The sequence below is a fragment of the Nannospalax galili genome, unplaced genomic scaffold (assembly GCF_000622305.1).
Source record: "Nannospalax galili isolate Female #2095 unplaced genomic scaffold, S.galili_v1.0 scaffold492, whole genome shotgun sequence".
Lineage (NCBI taxonomy): Eukaryota > Metazoa > Chordata > Mammalia > Rodentia > Spalacidae > Nannospalax > Nannospalax galili.
This window is the reverse complement of record NW_008332217.1, coordinates 265,413-289,332: the sequence shown is the minus strand read 5'-3', so window position 1 is coordinate 289,332 and position 23,920 is coordinate 265,413. Positions and strand designations below refer to the sequence as shown.

Sequence of the window (23,920 nt, the reverse complement as noted above, 5' to 3'; positions counted from 1 at the left end):
CTGTACCAACCTAAATTTCAACAGAGTGGAAATTTCTTGAACAAAAAGGCAGAGATTGTGACTTTAGAGGAGGCAAATACACTATTACCAGGAAGTCAGGGTGAGAGGAGTGGGAGGGTGGGATAAGGAGGGGCAGGTAGGTGGTGGGAGGGGCGGGAAGATGGTGGGAGGGGTAGGTAAGCAGCGGACATCTCAACAATGACAAAGGCAAAAGCTTCTGCTGACTCAGCACTGACTTCATCCCAGGCCAGTCTGCAGCCCCAGCCTGTACAACCTGCCTGCACCCGGCCCACAGGAAAGGCTGCTGGAGATGGTTCCCCAGAAGTGATGCAGTCTGAGGTGGGAATCTGCCTGAAGGCATGTGTGCCAGCAGGAGGCGGGGCTCAGTCTCCAATTCAGGTCTGACTCTCTCTGCTCAGTGACAGGAAGTCAGACTGAAGACCAAGATGGTGTGTGGGAACAGAGCATGGAAGATCATGACATTCAGTGGAAAATATAGAAGCAAGATGCTCAGCAAAACAGCGTGTTTAACTCCCCCCCCCGGGGGGGGGGCTGGAGACATGGCTCAGCAGTTAAGAGCACTGACTGCTCTTTCAGAGGACTGGGGTTTGATTCCCAGCACCCACTTGGTGGCCACAAACTGTCCTTAACTCCAGTTCCAGGAGAATCTGAAGCTCTCTTCTGACCTCCGTGGCATTGCATGACATGGGTGCACTCACATACATGCAGGCAATACACTCATACACTTAAAATAAAAATAAAATATTTGAAAAAACACAACCCCTTTTCTATGCACATACACATTTACACACGTAAATGCACAGAGACAGTTCTAGAAAGATACACACCGACAACACTTAGGTGATTTAAAAGAAAAATCTGAGCAACTCCAAGCAGTACAAAAAGCCAGGTGGATTGGAATGTGCAGAATCAGGCCATCATGCACAAAGCACACGGGTGAGATGGTCTGAGAGTCAGCTCCTGGTTCTACAGGGACTCATGGCATCCATGGGTCCCTTTGCCCAAGGCTGAGACTTCCGGTCCGGTCACTCCCAGCATTATCATGAGCAGGAAAGGGATTTTTTCTGCACCTTTCAACAGACTCTAGGTGTAGACCTCAGTGTCAGCTCAGTTCCTATTTCCTTGAAACACCTGAAATAAAAAATGCGGGCAAATGGACCAGAGAGATGGCTTTGGGGTTAAGAGCACTTGCTGCTCTTGCAGAAGACTTGAGTTCAGTTCCTGGTACCCACAGTGGGTGGTTCACCATCGTCTGTAATTCCAACTTTAAGGAGTCTAATGTTCTCTTTCGGCCTCCAAGGGCACCTGTACTCATGTGCACATACATACACATTGTACATCTTTAAAAAAATGGTAAGGAATAGTACATGGGTGACCCTATCAATGACCCACTCTAGGGCTTTGGATATGCTGAATGATTCCAGAATTTTCTGGCAAGGTCCTGGAGGTTATCAACACAGGCACATCCGAGAATACTGACTGTACTGGGTCTGACTAAAGGGGTGGTGAGAAGGAGCCAGGCCGGGCACTCTTCTAATCCCAGAGCTGGGGTGGTGGATATGGGAGGATCCCTGGGGCTTACTGGCCATTCAGTCTACTTGAATTAGTGAGCCTCAAGCCACTGAGAGATCTTAGCTCAACAAACAAACAGCAGCAACAAAAAAACAAGGTAGACAGTTCCTGAGGAATGACACCTGTGGTTGACCTCTGGTTTCTACCTGCACACATATACTTACATGTACACACACACACACACACAAATTGCATAAGCAAGTTAAAAGGTATATGAGTTCAAGTCAAGATTATAAAGGGTTTTCTAAAATGTCTGCTGCAAGAATGGGTCATTGGCATGACAGTGCTGAGTCACCCACATCTAGCTCGGGGTTCCAGCTGACTCTCCACTCGCAGGCCCACCTGTTCTCTAGGAGCTGGGCTTGGAAATGAAGCCCCTGCCCTAAGTCTCACTGGCAAAGGATAGGAGTGTATAGACTGGATGCTGGGCAGGGAAAGCATCCAAAACCATAGTACCCCCCAAGTCTTGTTCTAACCAATCCCTCCTCACCCACCATGTGCCTCTTGTTCCCATCCCACCCTGCCATTCCTGCTCCAAGGCATCTAGAATCTGATCACTCCTCCCTACCTCACCATCACCCCAGGTTACACTTCTACTATCTCTCCCCACAAGGCTGCAGTAGTCTCCTCTGTCTTCCTCCTGGCCTGCAGTAGTCTCTTGAGGCTCTCTGCCTTCTCCTGGCCCTGCAGCCCAGGCTCCACACTGCTCAGAAGCGTCATGCTTCATCTAAGATGTGTGTTATTCCTGCTCAAGCCTTCCATGATTTCTCGCTTCAGATACTCAGAGCAAGAGCCTGTGGTCTCAGTGGTTGGCGGACCTCTCCTGGGAGACCCTTGACTCCTTCCTCCTCCCCCTCCTTCTTCCTGGCTCCCTTCCTCCAGCCTCACCAGCCAGCTTTGTTCCTCAGGCACCTGAGGCCCGGGCTGCTCTCCCCAGAGATGACCACGTGGCTCCTACGTTCCTTCACCTCAGGCCTTTTTCAACTCTTCCTCAGTGAACTCCAACAACTCCTCCTTTATGTCCCTCTAACTTCCATCACATCTCACTATGTCACTGGTAGTCAAATGCCTCCCATCACCAGCAGGTCAGCATTTCCTTCCTTTGGGGTTCATGGACATTTGGCCAATTGACAGGATGAATTCCTTTCACTAGTACCTCTGAGTTCTGAGAGGGAGACCAAGAACCTGGAGCTGAGGCCAGCACGACCATCCTGTATCATGTAGTCTAGGTGGTCAGCTTCCCCAGGGCAGGTCCCACACAAGAAGCTCAGAGTCCCTTGCCCAGAAACCATGATGCTCAGGGTTCCTTGGAGCACAGAGCTCACAACACTGCCGCTCATGAGGGGCATTCAGGCTGTACACATGTTCTGTCTGGCTGCACATGGAGCTGGTGTTTCTTCAAATTTGTTACTAATTTTCTTTTTCTCTTTCTTCTCTCCCCATCTCTTCTTCCCTTCCTTTTTCCTTCTTTTCTTTTTGAGACAGGGTTTCATGTATCCCAGGCTGACCGTGAACTCATTACATAGCTGTTGATGGTCTTGAATTTCTGATTCTCCTGCCTCTACCTCCTAAGTGCTGAGATTACAGGTGTGCACCACCACACTTGGTTTATGCGGTGCTGGAGATGGAACCCAGGGCTTCCTGCATGCTAGGCAAGCGCTCTACAGGCTGAGCTACATCTCCAGCCCCAAATGAGTTTTTATTATCAGGAAATTCCTCAGGAGAGATTTCTGGTGTTTTGTTATTTGAAAATGTGAACTGACTAACCCACTGGATGGTGGCAAAGGCCGCATCCCCACCCAGGGGCAGGACACTCCAGCCCTGGAGTCCATGTTGGCCTTGCTTCTGAGCATTTTTACACGTGTGGTGTCATGTTCTGGCTCACATTCCCTACCTCCTCCCTAGGCTGGGACCTCCAGGGCAGGATCACTTGTGACCTGTGCTTCTCCGTTCCCAGCACCCTACATGGGGAGCTACTTACTCTATCATCATCCACGGGGACAATGGCCATATGACGACACTGGCCTCTGTCTCCACCCGCTCTCCACGACATAAACAGACCTGCAGTGGCACCTCAGGCCCGGGTCCTGCCGCTTTCCGTTACCACCTGCTGTCTACCACACAGGCAGCTGTGGCAGCTCCTCAGGCCTCAGTGCTGCCACCTTCCCTCAGAACCAGAAGAGGGTGGCATGTGCCCCACAGAGCCGCAGAAACTGTTCCTGGCACCCCGGTCTTTCTCTTGCTGTGGCCTGACTAGGGAATCCTCAGCCCCTGTTGGTTAGCTGCTATAAGAAACCATAGATGAAGTGACGTCCTTCTGCAGACTATAGGCTGGGAAGGCCTGTGCCACGGGCTTGGTGAGGTCACTCTGCCCACTTGCAGTCACTTTTTCTACATTCTTACCTGGCTGGTCCAAGGCCTGATCGCTGGGGTAGGTGAGACAGTTCAAGATCTCTCTTCTTAAAAGGACACTCACTGGTCTCCTCCCAAAGGCCCTGACTTTACAACCTCATCCCACTTCCTGAGAGGCTGAAAATAACTAAAGAAGCTGGGCACGGTGGCACAGACCTGTGATTCCAGCTATCTGGGAGGGTGAGGCAAGAGTGCGATTAGTTTAAGGCCCTCCTGGGCTACAAAATGAGAGCCTGTCTCTAAATAAAAACTTTAAAAAGGGCTGTCTGTGTAGCTCAGTGGTAGATTCCTTGCCCAGCAAGCACAAGACCCTGGATTCAATTCTCAGTACCACAAACAATAGCAAACCCATCTCCCCTAGAGTGTGGCTGCCCAGTCCAGGAATCACATTGACTCCCTAATTAATTAAAATTAAACAGGGATGAAAATCCGCTTTCTCTATCTCTCTGGCCACATTACAAAGTCCCTGGAGGCCCCATGGTTGGTGGCCACTGTACTAGGACATCATTGTATGGCGAGTTGTTGTCTAAGTCCTCTCCTATTCCCCAGGCCAGGCCCCCCTCCACCAACCTGTTATTCCCAGTGGCTTTGAGGATGATATTCTTTATATAACCAGAGAGGATTAGCCTCTTGACCTCTGAATGTTCTAAAGGTGGGAGACTCTGGACAAACACAGGGCACCGAGCTGTCCAACCAGTGAGGGTCACCACCAGGGGAAGGTGGAGCTCAGGCTGGAGTGACATGTGCTAGAATCTCACAGTTTTGTGGTGTGCAGAGTTGCTGATTCACACCCGGAAACTTGACCTCAGGCCAGCCAGGCTCAGCTGCCAAGTCTGGCTCCTGGCCTGCTGGACCTGTGGAGATCAGGCCAACTTCACCTGCTCAGAACTGGCTGGGCCAGGGCAGCCTGATGCTGCTATATCCAACTCCAGCTATGACCACCTGCTACCCAGGTTCCTCAGGACACACTTCTCCACGTCTGGCCCTCCAGTTACTACTTGGTTTGTGATTTGCTTCTATTTGCCTCCAAGGTCTTGTGGTTCATAAGAAAATATGGAAGCAGGTTGCAAGACGAGGACAGGAAAAGCATGCTGGTGCATGCCTTGCCGCTTCCCAAGGGCTTTCAAAGACAGTGCTCAAAGCAGCTGCCAACACTGAAAAGCGAAAGAATGGTCCGTACTAAAACAGAGTTGCTGGGGCTGGGGAAGTGGCTCAGTGGATGAAACGCTTGTCGTGCAAACATAAGGACCTGAGTTTGATCTCCCGCACCCATGTAAAAGACTGGCATAGGGGTGCACTGTATTGGTGGAGACAGGAAGATCCCTGGGGCTTTTAGGCCAGCCAGGCTAGCCAAGTTGGTAAGCTCCATGTTCAGCAAGAGATCCTGCCTCAAAAGTAAGGTGGAGGGCAACATAGGAAGACACCAGAGACTTCTGGTCTCCACACACATGCACACCCCACACATATGTGCACACACAAATACCTATAGACATACAACAAAATGTGGAAATAGTTTGACCCAACAGTGGTGTGTGTGCATCAGGAAAACAAGAACAAAATGTTCAAGAGCTTGCAAGAACAAAGTTCTTCCAGAATAGCCAGTGAGGCCAAACCATGGAGAGAAAGAGGCCAGGGCATCATCATGGCATCATGCACCTGCAAAACTGACTGCATTCATGATGGGAAAAAAATTACAAATGACACTTCTCTATGGGATTTCTACTTCTCGCCGTGATGGAGGCCATGTCTGCAGAAGGCACTGTGGTTCCAATTCACAGAGCAGAGGGCCAGGGAGAAAGGACTGGGCTGAGAGTTTGAGGGTTGGGGGGTCTGCAGATGGTTCCTCTCCAGAAGCCACTTGGAGGGGAGGCACACAGGTGTGAGGAGACTACCCCGTGTGGTGTGGTAGAGACCCGGGTAAAGAGAAACAAGCATCTGTCAGAGCTCTTGATGGAATACAAGGGCTCCTGCTCCAACCAGCAGTACGGGTTCACAGGCATCAGGGAGAATGCCCTGAAGCGCTGGCCTCAGTAAGAGCCAAAAGGCTGACTTCAAACGTATTCTACAGCTGAGGCGGACTCTAAACCTCTGATCATCTTGCCTCTGCCTCTCAAGTGCTAGGATTACAAGCACAGGCCACCCTATGTCCAGCTGAGGATAGGACCCGGGGCTTCCTGCATGCTAGGCAAGCACTCTACCAACTGCACTGCATCCCACGTCCTAAAGTGACGAAGTTCTATGTAGCCTTGCTGTAAAGTCTCCTTTGGTTTGGAAGGATTCACAGACATCTGGTCTCTCATAATGTCAGTTTTATGTCTGACATCTTCAAAGCTTATTAGGCATACAGAGAAGCAAGACAGTGTCCCAGGACAAGGAAGAAAGTCAAAAGGACCCAACCAGGGAACGGCAGGCAGGAACCTGAAGCCACATGCTCTACCTGAGTCCTGTCTGCTCAGGAAGCCACAGGAGAGATGACTTGGTAAGGAAGGACACAGCAGATGCAAGAGGAAACCCATCAAACCCCTGAAACAAACCTGTCAACTCCCGGAAGGACTGTGATGGCAGACATGAAAACTGTCCCAAGTATATCAAAAGTAAAGCAAATACTGTTAAGATCAGCATCAGAGGAGCGGGAAAGATGAAAAAATGCACTGTTTTGGTTTTTGCAAGTGTGCGTGTGTATGTGGAGGCCAGAGGACAGCCTTGGGTGTCATTTCTCAGAAACATCATCTATGTTCTTTGAGATGGGGGTCTTTCACTGAACCTGGAGCTCACCAGGTAGGCTAGGCTGCCTGGCCAGTGAGCCCCAGGTTTTTTTTTTTTTGTGTGTGTGTGTGTCTCTGCCTCCACAGTGCTGGATTTTAATGTGGCTTCTGGGGATGGAACTCAGGTCCTTGTGCTTGTGTGGCAATGACCCTATGACTGAGCCATCTCCCTGGCATAGAAAAAAGTTATTTGAAGAAGTATTGGCTAAAACAAAACTACAAACCCACAGACCTAGGAAACTGAAAGGTTTCAGAACACAAGAGTCAAGTAAAGCCATGCGAAGGCGTATTACCACAAAAAGATCGCGATGAAGAGAAACCACCACAAAGTACCCAGTCACCTGGGGGATGCCAGCAGTATTTCCTCACCATCACCTCCGAACTCACTGTTGTCATGGTTACAGGGGATCCAAAAGATTGTTGGTATTGTTCTGCATGGGTTCACGGGAACTGTTAGAAGTGGTTTGAGATTTGGGCAGATACAGGGCCAGGTGGGAGAAAGATTTCTATAGATGCTTGAACATTTCACTTGCTCTCAAAATTAGTATGAAAGAAGAGCGACGTTTAACGAATCCTTTTTTCTTGTTATCTAAAGAATCTACAAGGTGGGGGGGGGACTGGGAATGACTATCAAAAGACATAGGGTGTCTTGTCTTTCTCTTTTTCTTTCTGCTGCTATCAGGGATTGAACCCCTTTGCTACTTCTGAATAGCTGGTGGGGGGCAATCTGAGCTGCTCCCAAACTTTGGTGGACAAGATGTGTTTCCACTGGAGAGAATGCTCAGGGCACTTGGTCCCCAATGGACAATCCTCCCCCTCAAATTATCATTCCTCTTTCCTTGTTCTCAACCACTCACTGAAACAAGGGCTCAGACTTGAACTTGGGAAGGGCAAGGACCAGCAAGGCTCAAATTAGGTTAGCGGAGTTTGGGGAACACTTAGCTTGTGATGTAAGCTGCTGGAAACAGGTCCTATACATAGCACATCTAATCGCCAAAGCGCCCTATGAGGCCGGCACTGTCAGCACCCCCCACTTAACAGGGAAGGAAACTGAGGCACTGAGATGTCACTTGGCTCGGGTCACGGGCTGGCACCATGGCACAGGGGCATCAACTCATCCTAACTGGACCTTCCCGCTCGAGATGGTGAACCGGCCACGGTGCACAACCAAATGTGAAAGAAGAGCCCATTGTGGGGACCCCATGGATGTCATTGTATCATCATTCCGGCTACAACACAGGTGCCACAGGGGAGGAAACGGAGGCATGGAACGTCTCGCTGGCCACACACTTGCTGGGTGTTTTTTCATGTTTTTAACCTCTATTGTCATTTCTGCAAGTAACTTTTATCAGGAAAAGCCAGGAGCAGCAAAGGTCAACCCAGAAGGAGGGGCATTTCAGCTTAAGAGTTCTCTTATTTTATTTTTTTGTCTTTTTGAGACAGGGTTTCTCTGCAGCCCCAGCTGGCCTAGAACTCACTTTGTAGACCAGGTTGGCCTCAAACTCACAAAGATCTGCCTGCCTCTGCCTCCCAAGTGCTGGGATTATAGGCATGCACCACCACACCCGGCTGGAGTTCTCTTATTTTAATACTGTGATAGGCTTAAAAGATAACATTTTCTATCTCTTCACTATATAACTCCAGTTTTTTTTCCCCCAAGATCATATGACACTGGATTCCTTTCAACCTCAAAATTCTCCTTCTATTCTTCACTTAGTACCCCCATCAGTGCCCTCCAATCCTCTAAATTCATTTTATTAGAAAGCTTTCCCTGTCCCATAACATCCTCTTTGTTATCATAGCATCCGGAGCACTCTCTGGGAGTTCTCATCACATGCTATAGACACCCAGCAGATAATTTGTACTTACCTGATACTCTGAGAACCCTGACCCTTCCTACAAGTACTTCTCTTGAATGCTTTGTTACTGACAGGTGTATGGGCTATGGGATCACTTTGTTGTCAAGGGTATTTGAAATCAAATGACTGTTCAACTTTTGCCAAGAAATGATAACTATGGGATATGAAACTCCTGCTTCCTCTTTCTGTTTAGAACAGATTTTAAAGCCTAATTCTCACTACAGAGTTCCTTTGCAGTTTCAGGCAATGGAGAGCCCACTGAACTGATGCTTGCTTGCCTTCTTCCTGATCTTGCTTTCTTGAAGTCCATTAGTGGTTTTTCCCAACATCAATTCCTTAATCAAATCACTAGCATACGAGCCCTCATGTCAACCACCATTTCTAAAGAACCAGTCCTACAATATATTCTTCTTGTCTTAAAAAACTGTAAACTCATTACAACAACATCAAAAGAATTCCAGGGGAACTCAAAAGAGAGAGAAACAAGCATGTGAAGGCGGAATGAGTTCTGTGGACATTTCTCTTCTGTTTTGTGTACAATTGGCAGAGGGCAGAATTACCCACACAGATGCAGATCGCCAACTAGGGTCTCGTGGGGGTGTGGCTTTATGAAAGTTTGGGAATGGCTGGAAGATGAAAGGGAGGCACCTGGTTTACCCAATGCTTGTGACTCCTTTGCTATGCCTCAGTTTACTGATCTATAAAGTGGTGGGATGGTCCTACTTCTATCCTGTTTGCAGCTATGAAATTATGATTCTAATTCTTAGAAAGGAAGCCAGGCTTCTCACCATGGGACGATGGGAGGTCAGTCCCACTGACATTTTCAGCCTCACATGGTCATCTGTCATTTGCTCACTCCCCTCTTTCTCTGCAGAGCTAAGTCCCGTTTCCTTCTCAAATACATAAGTCATTTGAGAATTTTCCTTCCCTGGAACAGCTCAGGGTTGACAGGAAGCACATGGGCCTGGGGTCTGAGCCCCGTATGTGTTTGAAAAGGAGGAGGTCTAGCTCTCCTGATAGCCATTGGCATTAGGCCCAAGGCAGGCAAGGGGATGAAGCCCAGACAGACTCTGCATCAGGGACCAGGGTGAAAAAATAACATGTCATTCTCATGGGAGGTGGGGAACAAACAGGAGACACTTTGATTTGTAAGGGGGCTCCTAGGGATTGAGGTATGCTGAGTGCTAGGCCAAGCCCTCTCTCTGCTGCTGAGAGTCACCTTCTAGATGGTTCTATAAGTGTGACGGGGTAGGATGGTGCAGGGCTCAGGCAGGAGAGGGGCTGCCTGGCTTCCAGCTCGCTGCCCAGCCACATGGCCTTGGTTAAGCTACTTAACTTCCTTTTGGTGCCCTGGGCTCTCCACTGAAAGAGGAGGAAGCAATAGCTCTCTCGTCACAGGGCAACTATGACAGTCAAAGAGATGACAGCACAGAGCACAGGACAGGAACCTGGAGTCCCAAAGGAGTCCAGCGACACAGATGGTCATGGTGGCAGTTGATGGTGCCAGTCCCAAGTGACCAGAGAAGGAACAGCCCCAGGAAACAGCAGCTGGTCTGGAGGGCTCCTGCTCCATTTTGTCTCCCATCTCCCCTCACTCCACACACCCAAGTCTTTGGCCTTGCTCCTGCCCCAGGACCTTTGCTCTGCTGTTTCCCATGCCTGGGCCGCTGGGCTCCAGGCTCCCACTGACTGCCCCTTCTTCATGCCTTGGGACTCCCCCAACCCCACCGGCTCCTGTAGTGCTTATTCCTCCTCTGGTCCCATTCATCGGGGGGCCCTGATTTTTTCCTTCACAGACTTGATGAGGAGATCTGTAACTATTCCTTTATTAATGGATTGCTTACCAGCCATCTCTCTCTTGAGGAAACTGTCTTTGTTGACTTCTGAGCTCCTGGTGCCATGCACAAAGTAGGTGCTGTACTGAACACCACGAGTAAGTGAATGAATGTGTGAATGAATGGGGAAGTACCTCCAAAAGTTAAGTCATGTAGTATGCAGCCAGGGAAGTGTGTGTGAATGGACTATGTTCATCGTGCAGAATCTATAGCCGCAGTGGCCCCCAGGCAGCCACAGACACAGACTCTGCATCAGGGACCAGGGTGAAAAAATAACATGTCATTCTCATGGGAGGTGGGGAACAAACAGGAGACACTTTGATTTGTGAGGGGGCTCCTAGGGATTGAGGTATGCTGAGTGCTAGGCCAAGCCCTCTCTCTGCTGCTGAGAGTTTCTATCTGAAGAGCTGGAGATGGACCCAAGTGCAAGTTCAAGTCGATGTTCTCAGTGAGCTTTATTAAGAATACGGCGCCCCTGCTCACTGGCCTTCAGGGATGGAGCCAGCAGCTGTGTCGCACCAGGGGGACTCAGAGAGGTTGCTGGCAGGAAGGCAGGGGCAAGAGCAGGAGCAGGAGACATCATGGCCAAGGTCAAGAGTTTTGGGGTAAGGCTGGGAGGAGGGATGCCACCTCGTCCCAGGAGACATACTGTCCTTTCCCACTGCACTTGTAATAAAATCTATAGTCCGTGTCCTGACACTGGGCAAACCTGTCACTCCATGGACCCATTGGTTTCCTGTTTTGGAAAGTGGGTGTGACACCAGCACTGATGCTCAGGGTGTCCTGAAGTTTCTATGAGATGGCCCCACCTCCACCTGGCACCTATTGGGTCCTGGGACATGGCTCCCACTCCCTTTCTCTACACACCCTAAAGATGATTTGCTATCCTTAACAAAACAATCAAAATGTAGGGAGAAGATAGTAATACTTCCCAGTAGCCTTTCCAGAGACAAGCACAGCCCCCTGTGAGCCCACCTGGTCACCGTCTGTCTTCCTGTGTTTTATTTTTCAGATCTCAATGGTCATTTTTACCAGTTCATTTGGAGGGAAAAATACCAGGATGATGATCCCCAGAGTCACAGCCATTAGTCCCCTGGTCCATGCATCACCCCAGGTCTCCCTGGGTCTTCAAACAGATAAAGGACCCTGGGAGGCACAGAGAGAGGAAGTAGGCTGGGGGAGCCCAGTAGATCCATTCCTTCAGTCATGCAGTGGGCAAAGGGTTTGCAGGAGTATCTATGGGGTGCCTGGAACCAAAGCCCATTTTCCTGCCTGTTTATTATTCCCCAGCCAGCATTTCTCTAAGTCTCAATGGACTTGCTTATCTCAAGAGATGGCTCAGTGGTTAGGAGCACTGACTGCTCTTGCAGAGGACCTGGGTTCAATTCCCAGCACCCACATGGCAGCTACGAATTGTCCTTAACTCCAGTTCCAGGGGAATCTGAAGCCCTCTTCTGACCTCCGCGGCATTGTACGACACAGGTGCGCTCACATACATTCAGGCAATACACTCATACACATAAAATAAAAATAATAAATAAAAAATATTAAAATGCAAGACAACTTGGTCCTGTAGCACTTAGGTCCTGCACCCTCTCCGAGGCTCCCTCCTCCAGTGCTCCTCTCATTATGTCCCAGTGTCACCATCTCTGTTCTGTGCCTCAACAATACTAAGATGTTTCTACCACACAGTGTTTGTATTGCCTATCCCCTCTGCCTGGAATGCTTTCCCCTTCATCTTTGCCTCTGTCCAGTGTCACCTGTCCCATCTCTCCCCAGCCCTCTGCTGCTCGTTACTCTATGTGGGTGCCATGCTGCTTCCTCAGTCAGCTCCTCCAGGATCACCCAGTTATCTGCTGGTTCATGTCCCCACCCCCATCTTCATCCCTGCCATGAAATTCTGCCAGGGCAAACCTCACATTTTGTCCATCTGGCACAGTAGACACTGTGAAGGTCTGCTAAGTGGGCAAATGAATGGATGGACATGCACCCCGGGTGCCCCAGACGCAGGCCGGGAGGGCTGCGCACCACACTCACTGTGCACGGGGTAGGCGTAGGGGCTCTGTCCAGCAGATGCGGTGCTGAAGCTTGGCCCATAGCTCAGGAATCCGCTCTGGCTGGGGGAATGGTTCAAACTGTCTTCCGTCTTGATACCTTGGAAGGACAGAAGCACCAAGGACACGATTAGCATCCTTCCTTGTCACCCACAGAAGAGCTACCGAGTCCACAGAGCACTCTCATTGGCTCCAAACCAGATGCTGCTTGAGTGCTGGTCAGCTTGTTTATAAACTTGTGTGAATGTGCATGTGTGTGTGCATGTGTCCATGTGTATGTTTTTTTGAGACAGGGTCTCATGTATACCAGCTTGCCTCAGACTTACTATGTAGTAAGAATGACCTCGAAGTTCTGGTCCTCCTGCCTTCACCTCCAGATTACAGGCATGAGCCACCACACCCAGTTTATGCAGTACTGGGGATGGAATACAGGGCTTCATGCATGCTAGGTGAACACTGTCCTAACTAAGCCACATTCCCAGCCCTGGCTTGTATATCTTAAAGGAAAATCTATACTTGTTGGTTTGATTCAAAAATCGTGAGATTTTTATAGGATGGACTTGTAACCAACAGGATGGCCGAGCAATGCCACGTCCGTGTCCCCATGATGACAGGTTATCCTGTAAGACCTTCATTTCTGTTTCTCATGTCCCTTGTGCATCCACGCTGCCTCTGTGACTTGAGTCCGGTGTTAAAATGCTATTCGCCAATCACAGTTGCACTTTCTCTAAACAAAGTTTGTTTCTTGTTCTGGGGCACTATGAGGATGGTGGAGGGAAGGCAGCTGGGGGCCACATGCTGTATGAGCCATGAGCTTTGCGCTAACTACTTGGTCTGTGGGCACAGGAGTTTGCAGTCCCTAGTCACTGCACCATGCATGGCTCACATGTCCCCTAGGATGGAGTCTGACAGTATCAAGTCAGCCCCCTTCCTTTGCAGAGGCTGTGCCTTCCATGGTGATATATTCTTTCCTCGTCTCATGGGGACCTACTTATCCAAACACCCCATCTCTGAAGTCGAACATCTGCTTTCTGCTCCAGCTGAACCCCACTGGCTTACACAAAACCCCAAAACAACCGCATGGAAAACTGGCTGGGATGAGGGTTAGACAGAGGAAGAGAGGCTAGCCCAGCACTGGGAGTCCATTTCTTTTAGTTTTTATTAAAAATTGTAACAAATAGCGAGTTTCAGGCCAGCTGGGGCTATAGGGAGACCCTGTCTCAAAGAGACCAAAAAATATTGTAACAAAGACACTGTAGAAAATTCAAGTAGTCCAGTAGGTATATAGAGGTGTCCTTCCTCATCCCTAACCCCAAGCTCTCCTTCCCAAAGACAGCCAGTATGACCACTCTGCATTCAGGTCCAGACATGTTCTACGCACACAAGAATTATGTACTTCATGTGTATATATGTATAATACATATTTCCCCTTTTTCCATTTTCATGTGTATGTGTGGTGTGCATGCATGTGTATATCTATGCCTGCATGTGTAAGGGTGCAGGTATGTGTGTGTGGGTGCACATACGTGTCTACATGGAGACTAGAGGGTAATGTTAGGAATCAACCCTGATAGATTTTTCACTTAAGGCAGGTTCAATCAAACCCAGAGCTCGTCAATATGGATAGTCTAGCTGGTAACCAGCTTGCTCTGGAGCTCTTGTCTCTGCTTTCTGAGGCTGGAATTATAGGCGAGGCACCACACCTACCCAGCAACTACATGGGTTCTGGGGTCTAAACTCTGGTCCTCTGGCTTCTGCAGCATGTGCTTTAACCATTAAGCACCACCTTGATCTCACAGAGGTCTTCCTGCCTCTGCTGAGATTAAAGGTGTGCACCACCACGACCCGCCGTTTCAGTTTTTTGCTCTGTAGACCAGGCTGGCCTCAAACTCGCAGCCCTCCTACCTCTGTTCCCTGCATAGAGGCATTCCAGGCATGTGCCACCGTATCTAGGACACACACAGAAACACACACACACACACACACACACACACACACACACACACACCCCTTGTGTGTGCCTTTTGTGTAAACTCCCAGTCATTAGAATTGCTGAGTTCAAAGGCAAGGACATCTTAGATTCTCATGGGCATTGCCTGACGATGTTCAAGACATGAGTTTGCCTGCTTCCCCATCCTCTGAACTAATCGTCAGGGCACACTGCTCAGCCTTGTCTGACTCCAAGAATAAAACAGTATCTTGTGCTAATGAGGTAGCTCGTGAATAAAGCACTTGCTATGCAAGACTCATGAGCTGAGCTCGAGCTCCAGAACTCATGTAAAGGTGGAAGAGAACCAACTCCACAAAGTTGATCTCTGCCCTCCACCCATGTGCTGTGGCATGGGTGTGCCAACACACACTCATCATATGCACATATAATAGAAAGGAAAAAATTACAAACCAAAATTCAAACAAGCAATACCCAGTATCTTACTCCAGTCTAGACTGTTTTGTTAAAGAATATTTCTAGTTCTGAAGATGGCTGTGTAAGAAGGTTTCCCTCCTCCCCACTCAGTCACCCCACAAGACAAGGGATGGACTGCAAAGGCATTCCAAGCAGAAGTCTTAGATACATTGCTTAGTTGCATGGCAACCTGGACAGTTTCCACTGCGAGTCTAGCTCAGAGCCCTGCCTCCTCATGGTGCACGGTTAATAGAAAATGAAAAGAGGGAAGGACGGGCATGTGAGGCTCTGAACAGGGCACAGGAAACCCACAGAATGGGCAAGGTTTTTCTGCTCTAAAGATGTGGAAACTGAGGCTCAGAGAGACTGACCCGGGTCTTGCAACTGACAGATAACCCACACTGGAAATGTCCGGCTTTGATCTTGAGTGAATGGAACCCTGGAGGGCTCTAAGCGGAGGGCAGTGCCTCTGTCTCCGCTATCTAGGTCAGTTGTAAGACAGCAGGCCTTTGATGTGTCTCGGGTGAATGCCCAACATGCTCTGAGCCCCAACAGTTTCTCATGGAAACACTGAATGGCGATGGCTAATCTTCATTGTCAGTCTGACAGGATTGGGATAACAGCACCAGAACTCATTGCTCTCCACTTCCTGAGTGGATGCCATGTGCCCAGCTGCCTCACGCTCTAACCACCAGGCCTTCCCTGTCACAATGGACTGTACCCTCAAACTGTGAGCCAAAACAAACCCCTTCTCCCTTAAACTGTTGTGTGTGTTTGTGTGTACAGGGTGCGCATATATGCCTGTACATATGGAGGCTGGGGACGACAGGTGATATTCCTAAGGCACATTCACTTTGTTTTCTGAAACAGGGTCTCTCATTGGCCTGGAACTTGCCAAGTTGGCAGCCAGTGAGCTCCAGAGATCTGCCTGTCTCTGCCACAAAGGATTTGCCTGTTTCTGTCTCCCCAGGGCTAGTATTACACCACCATGCCTGTTTTTTTTGTTGTTGTTTTGTTTTGTTTTTTACCTTTTTAACATGGGTTTAGGGATTGAACTCAGGCCCTCACACTTGCAAATCAAGCACTTTCCTCGCTGAGCCATCTGCCCAGGCCCTGAACTGCTTCTGTTAGGCATCTTGTGACTACAACAAGAAAACCAGATGAGTTTTCCAAGCTTGGACACTGCTCCTCCTGCTGGGCTTTTCTGCTTCCTGAGACCATGATATACCTTGGTTATTTATTTATTTTTAAATCAACTCAACTTAAAAACTGCTTGCTTGATACCAGGTGTGGTGGCATGTGCCTAGCCCTCCAGAGGCAGAGGCAGGTGGATCTCTGGAAGATTGAGGCCAGCCTTGTCCACACAGTAACTTCCAGAAGGGCTGGGACTAGGGAGATCCTGTCAAAAACAAAAACAAAAACAAAAACAAAAAACCCCAAACTGCTTGATTAAGCAATCAGATTTGTATAGGTTCCATCTAATGTCCTTTCCTACAACCCTGCATGAATGTTCCTGGGTGCTGGGAACCAAACCTAGGTCCTTTACAAGAGTAGCCAGTGTTCTTAACCACTGAGCCATCTCTCACCCCCCATTATTGTTTCTTACAGAAAGAGTTTGCTGACTACTCACAGGAGAGGAGCAGGTGCCGATGACCCCAACCCCCTGATTCAGCACAGCTCTGAGAACGAAGTGTAGACACCGCCATTTATTTTTCTAAGTTCATGGGATTTGTTTTATCACCTTTTATACTTTTCTTCATGTCTTAAATACTGCATGACAAGCCAAAACCAAACCCCAAACCAATCCTGGGTGCTCCTAACGCCCTCACCCTTGCTTGGTTCTGTCATTTCTCCGTAGCTATTTAATCAACAACAAGAATCCTATTTGCCAAGGAGCAATGAAAAGAGTTTCTTGCCTAGACTCAGAAAGGCTCATCTGGACCTGTGCGAATGTAGGTGAAGCAAGTAGCTTCCCAAATCTGCCCATTATTATTCTGTGCTATGGCACTACAGGCATGTATACCCGTCCACCTTCTCCTGACCCAGCTGGCCTCAGGAGCATTTCTGTGGGTCAGACTCCATAGGCTAAGTCTTTTATATAGCTCAGGTCCGTTAGTCAAACCTGGCCCCCTGCCTGTTTGTGTAAATAAAGTTTTATCAGAACACAGACACACCCATCCACAGACACACGGTCTGGGTGCTTTCATGCTAACATGGCAGAGTTGAATGGTCGCCATGGAGACCACACAACCTACATAGTGGAAACTATCATCTATCTCTCTATGGTTAGTTGATTTGACAATTTCCACTGTGGGTGATTTTATTTAAGCCTTCCAGCCACCCCAGGACCGAGGAGGAAGATTTAACATCATTCTGGGTGTGGATGAGAAAATCGAGGCTCAGGGAGATGAAGTCGTTTGCTCAGGGTTGCTTGTTGCTTGGGACCAGCTTAGACAGAGGCAGGATATGAAGTCAGACAGAAGAACTCCAGGCTCCTGCCCCCTCACCCACCCTGTATAGTCTTGAGAACAGACGCTGCGAACGTACTGAGACAGTGAAATAAATTCCAAGCAAATTAATTCCCACCAGTGCTGTCGTGTCTGGAAGTAGGGCCGTTTTTCTCTTTATGAATATGGCTGTGGTGTTCTGGGCCATGAGCCAGGTGGGACTGTCTCACCTGGCTTCTAGAATTGGAAGAAAGACAGTTGACAAGCAAGCCCACACCTGCCAGTTTAAGGCTGTCACAGCTCATTCCCAGGGGCTTACAGAGCACATGTCCAGATGACCTGGTTTAGCCAGTGGGGGGAGGGAGGGGGTGGTCAGTCTGCTGAGCTGAATCCAGCTGCCACCAAGCAGCTGGGTGACTGTGAGCCAGACATCTTCTCCAAGTCTCAAAGGAAGATAATGTTGTGGGGTTGAGGTAGGATGAAAGAAGTTGGTGGACACATTGTGAAGTCAGTGGGGAAAAGTCAACTGCTATGACTGTCATTCATGGCCCACCTGACACCCTGTCAGGACCTTTCACCTCTCCCTCTGGAATGCTCTTGGTGCCTTCTGTCACTGTCTGTTCACTGTCATGGCCTGACTCTGACTTCTCTCTCGCTCCAGGATCCTTACCCCAGCATCAGCAGCCTCCCAAGAGCCCTCCCTGCTACCCTCGTATGTTGTCTCCAACGCACACAGCTCTTCTCTCCTCTCCTCCCCTCCCCTCCCTCCCCCCTTCCTGTTCTTCTCCGCTCCTCCCCCACCTCAGGACTGTAGGCCAGACTCAGCCACCTCCCTTCACCCCTCCCCTCCCCTCCCCTCCCCTCTTTTCTCTTCCCAGGACAGGAACTCTGGACCTCAGGTGTTCTAGCCAAGTGCTCTATCATTGAGTTACAGTCCTTTTTAATTTTTATTTTAGATAGGTTCTTACTTTGAAGCTCAGGTTGACCTTGAAATTGTCTGCCTTCCGCTTCAGACTCCTGAGTAGCTGGGATGACACGTGTGAACCGCCACACCTAGCCCAAGTCATCTTTAAACACTTAAACTGTAGCACACCACCTCTGCTCACAGACTCTCCACTGGTTTCCGTCCCACTTGGAACAAAGTGCAAATCTTCTGTGGGCCTGCAAGGCTCAAGCTACCTGGCCACCTGCATTCCCCTTGTGTTCCAGAGGCTGGCCTCTTGGGACCAGTCAAATTCCTGTATCCCACCTCTGCTCTGCAGCGATGCTCTCTCTCCTGAGCCTGCACAAGCTCACTCTGTCTCAGCTCAACTTGTGCCTCATTAATTCTACGCCCTACCCAGGATGGAGCCCAGGGCCTCTGCACTACCAGTGAGTCACAGTCCAGTACTCAACTGCTCATTTAAAAGACTGGCCAGGGCTGAAGACTTGGCTGAGTGGTTAAGAACCCTGGTGGCTCTTGTATAAGACCCAGGTTCAGTTTCCAGCACCCACATAGCAGCTAAGAACTGCCTGTAACTCTACTTCCAGGGGATTCAATGCCCTCTTCTGGCCTCCATGAGCGTTTGCACACATGTGGTGCACTTACACATAGGCAAAACACTCATATAAATAAAATAAAATAAATAAAATAAAACAAAAATTTAAAAGGCTAGCCAATGCCAGTTGTGGTGGTGCACACCTTTAATCCCAGCACTTAGAAGGCAGAGGTAGTGGATTTCTGTAAATTCAAGGCCAGCCTAGTCTACATAGTAAGTTTCAAGACAGCCAGGGCTACATAGTGAGGCTCTGTCTTAAAAAACACAAAAAAGAGCTGGGCTTGGTGGTGCACACTATTAATCCCAGCACTCAGGAGGCAGGGGCAGGCCGATCTCTGTGAGTTCAAAGCCAGCCTGGTCTACATAGTGAGTTCCAGACCAGCTTGGACTACAGGGAAACCCTGTCTTAAAAAGACCAAAATAAATAAATAAATAAATAAATAAATAAATAAATAAATAAATAGTTAATTAGTTAGTTAACTAATTAGAACAAAGGCTGGCCCAGGAGCCTAAAATAAGTCTTCCTTATTTTCTGTTCTTAGAGTGTCATATCTATATTTGCATTACAGATAACTTTAAAATATTGTTCTAAGGCCAGGCATGGTAGTACACACCTTTAATCCCAGCACTTGAGAGGCAGAGGCAGGAGGATCTCTGTGAGACTGAGGACAGCTTGGTCTGCATAGCAAGTTCCAGGCCAGCTAGGGCCACTTGCTCTTTTTTTCTCCCTCCAGCACAGGGTTTGACACCTTAAATGTCTTTTCTGGGGACAGGCAGACAATGGGCTGGACGGGGACTGTGGCAAACTGTGTCTCCTGGAAACAGTCCGATCCAGAGCCACACACTCCTGACCTCCAAGTGTGGGCTCAGTGCTCCTGAGCATGTGTTCTAAGATGTTAGAGATGTGAAAGTGTGTGTGTGTGTGTGTGTGTGTGTGTGTGTGTGTGTGTGTGTGTGTGTGTATGTTCATGCATATGCTGGTGTGTGTGCACCCAGCCTGGGGATCAAACTCAGGTCCTCATCTCATGCTTGGGTGACAAACACATTAACTGTGCTTGCCCTAGAGAGAGAGAGAACCATTCCTCCCACAGAATCTGGCCTCCTTAGCTCCCTCACCCCACCTCCTTGCCTTGCTAAGCATTGTCACATGACCCAGTTTGGCCAGTGAGGACCAGCACGGCTCCTGTGAGAAGCACTGTTGGAAGTACCTTCGGATCACCTTCAGAGACCAAAGTTTATAGGTACTATCTGTGCTGCTCCATGGGGACAACTTCCATGGGAATGGAGGCACCCGACGATGCAGCAAGACACATTTCCCATGATGTTATGGTGTATGCTGTGTGTGTGTGTGTGAAGAGGACAAATCTGTAGACTCAGTTCTCACTTTCCACCTTTACGTGGGTACTGGGGATTGAACTCAGGTCATCAGGCTTGTGTGCCAAGTGCTTTTTCCACTGAGCCATCTCATCGGTCCCTCATGATGTCATTGGAGCACCAGGCTCCAGTCCTACCTTAGATCTGCCAGGATGTGAATCACTAAATTCTCATTTTCCATAAGCCAGCCTGGATGAGTGCTCTGACTCTTGCTATCTAAAGAGGTATTATGAAATGGTCTAGAAGAATCTGAGTCACACTCCACCATCTCTTCTCCAGCCAAGATTAGTCTGACTGCATTTATCATTCTGCACTGAGGCAGGAAGGGATGCCAGGGGGATACAAGGGCTTGCTTGGTACTCACTGTAAGAAGAAATCCCGTAGGCTTGTCCTGGAGGTGGGTATGCTGTGTAGGGCGGTGCCTGCTGGATGCCTGTGCTGTACTGCGTCTGGCCGTAGGCTGCCATGGCTGCAGAAGGCTGGCCAGGAGGGACACGTGGGTGAGGCCTGGTGGAAGGAGAGAAGGTTAGGTCTCCTGGCCTTGCCCAGCATTCCTCCTCCTGGATCCTGAGGTCACAACCACCATTTCCCCTTGGGCCTCACCCTTCCCAGAGCCCATTACATGCATTTCATTTTCTTTTCAGAGATGTGGTCCCGTCTCCCTTGCAGTCAGATTCTACCATGGGGCAGGGTCTAATCATGGGCAGGTTCATCCAACAGGACATGGGCAGGTACATAGTAAGCTGCTCTACAACAAAGTCATCTCCTGTGACCCTTCTTCCCTCCCTCCCTCCCTCTTTGGACAGCCATGGAAAAGGTCAAGTTTTCATCAGCAAAGCCTTAACATGAAGACAGTAGATCCCTGTGTCAACCTGAGCAAGAGAGGAGCCCTCTGGGGTGTTTTACAAGATCCACATCAGATTTCATGTGGGAAACAGAAAGCCTTTGGTGTAGACACTTCTGGGTTTATTTGTTACTGTGGCAGAGCCTGAGCCTGTATCCATCTGACTATCCATCCGTGTGTGTGTACCTGTACATCTTGTGTGGGTGTACACATGTGTGCACATGCATAAAAGCTGCAGTTTTATGTTGGTGTCTGACCACTGTACACTTGTTTTTTGAGACAGGGTCTCTTACTAAACCTGGAGTTCACTGGTTTGGCTGGATTGACTGGCCAATGAGCTCTGGGGATCCTCCTGTCTCTGCCTCCCCAGTGCTGGGGTTATAGACTTTATAAGCCTCACTGTGTCTCCCAGGACCCCCATGTGCCCAGTCCTCCGGGTCACAAGAGACACAGTCAAGGGGAGCTGTTCTAACACAAAGGTGTAAAGAATGGCCCATGGGCTGTTTGGTCCAAGGACCCATGAATGGGACGGCTTTGGTTAGTGTAGTTATTTTATTTTCCCCCTAATTTAAATTAATTGCTGACATTTTAGAAACCAGTGAAAGACACAGATACAGAGATACACATGCAACACACACAAATAGACATATAGAGACACACATACACAGATACATGGAGACATACACACAGATACACACCACACAAACATACAGAGATATACATATAGACACACAGACAGACATACAGAGATAAACACACCAAACACAGATACACACACACACACACACATACACACAGACATATAGACACAGAGACACAAAGAGACATACAGATGCACACACGCGTTACACTTCTCTTGGATGGCAGGTGCTTGGGCAGCTGGGTCCAGCACTGTCATCTGGAATTTCTATGACCACACCTAGACTGTCTTTACATGAAGACACCTCTGTCTACAAGGTCCCCACTGTGCCACCTGATGCTAAAGCAGGGGGCGATCCCCCTCCCACTTCGGGTCAGGCTCCGTCTGGATCACTTCATGCGGCTCAGTGAAACCAGCTCTGAAGGCAGTAGTGGGTCTCACTTTTTTAATCACCATTTTACAGAAAAGGAAACAGAGGCTGAGAAAGAAATTAATCCATCCAAAACTCCAGATGGTCACAGCTCCAGAGGACACACCCCGAATCCCTTTACTTCCTGGGACTCACTAGACCCATAGTGGGCTGAACTTGACCCCCTGTGTTTATTCCACAGCTTGGACATACTATGAGCAGGGACGGGAGCCTGAAGCTGGGTCTGGTTTTGTTGCATCATTTTAGCAAAAACCCGTCCACCTACCAATATATTTTTTAGCCAGACACAAAGCCTATCGGGTTCTCCCTGATCTGAAGCATCACGGCAGGTGTAAATCAAACGTAAAAGTACATGGGATCATAAACAGATGTGCTCTTGTTTTCCAGAGGTTTCACTGTTATCCTATGGGATTCCTTTGGGGAACTTCTGCCAAAAGACATCGCAAGAGCCCAAAGCTCATCTGAGCTGCAGACGCCAGGTCTGCTTCTGGAAGGTGTTTCATCAGCCTATATCCCAGCTCTGCAGGTACCTATGGTTCAACCAGTGGGATGCTGGTCTGTGGGATGGGACTGCCTGCAGAACAGAGGCCCGTATTTCAAGATGTCCCTGGGTCATACCCTACCCTTCCATAGAAAGGAAGTTTAAGGTGAGAACCCAAGCCCATCCCTCCTGTTTCCCATCAAAGTCCTTTGAATGGACTTGGATTGAACTGGGACTTAAGTTAAAACCTAGAGAAATGTGGACTGGAGAGATGGCTCAGTTGGTAAAGTGCTTGCTTTACAAGCATGAGGACCTGCGTCTGGATCCCCAGAGCCCATGTGAAAAATAGTGCAGTGACACACGTTTATAATCTCAGCACTGGGAGGGAGAGACAGGTAGATCCCTGGAGCTTACTGGCCAGTCAGCCTAGCTCAATCCGTGAGCTTGAGGTTCAGTGAAGAGACCTTGCCTCAAAAAATAAGGTGGAGAGGGGGCGTGTCTGCTGCACACTCACCTTGCAAAGAGCTGAGGCACGTTGGGAGGGGCCGATTTGGAGATGCCTGAAGAAAGAAACACATGAAGGTTTTAGTTACAGATATAGTGTTCATCACAAACTGTGACTTCAGACAGATGCTTGAATGGGGAGGAACTTAGAGAGCCACTGCACAGAAGTTCTTCCAAGGTGGGGCACTGTAGTGCTCTCCTTCTAGAGAGGCTCACAGCCCCTTCTGGGTGCACCTCATCTAGGGGGTCCTTGTCCTTGAGGAGGTAAGGATTACAGGCCATGCATAGCACCTTGAAGCATCAGGGTAGGATCCATACCCCACATGCTGCACAGATGGGGAAACTGAGACCAAAGAGATGGAAAGAACATGCCTGAGACAGGTCACATGATCAAATAGACACATACTTTGGGACCTGACACAAGTCCATGATGTTTCTGCTCCTGGAAAGAACAACTGTCCATGCCTCAGAGGCAACAAGAGCCTCAGGAGGAAAACACCAGGGGCTAAGACCATGACTTCCCTTTTTCCTCCTCCTCCTCTCCCTCCTCCCCCTCCTCCCCCTCCTTTTCCTCCTCTCCTTCCTCCTCCTCTCCCTCTTCCCCCTCCTCCTCCTCCTCTCCCTCTTCCCCCTCCTCCTCCTCGTCTCCCTCTTCCCCCTCCTCTCCCTCCTCCTCCTCCCCCTCCTTCTCCTCGTCTCCCTCCTCCTCCTCCCCCCCCTCCCCTCCCTCCTCTTCCTTC

At 49.1% G+C, this 23,920-nt stretch overlaps 1 protein-coding gene across 1 annotated transcript in view; it reads right to left on the bottom strand.

Moving 5' to 3' along the window:
* The window catches only part of Eya2 (EYA transcriptional coactivator and phosphatase 2), a 165,536-nt gene that overhangs the window by 94,515 nt on the left and 47,101 nt on the right, over positions 1-23,920 (bottom strand). Inside the window, exons 3-5 of the mRNA XM_008827425.3 lie at positions 23,191-23,236; positions 20,646-20,788; positions 12,502-12,618 (exon numbers count right to left, since the gene is read on the bottom strand). Coding sequence (XP_008825647.1) covers positions 12,502-12,618; positions 20,646-20,788; positions 23,191-23,236 — 306 coding nt within the window. The remainder of the gene's footprint in view (positions 1-12,501; positions 12,619-20,645; positions 20,789-23,190; positions 23,237-23,920) is intronic.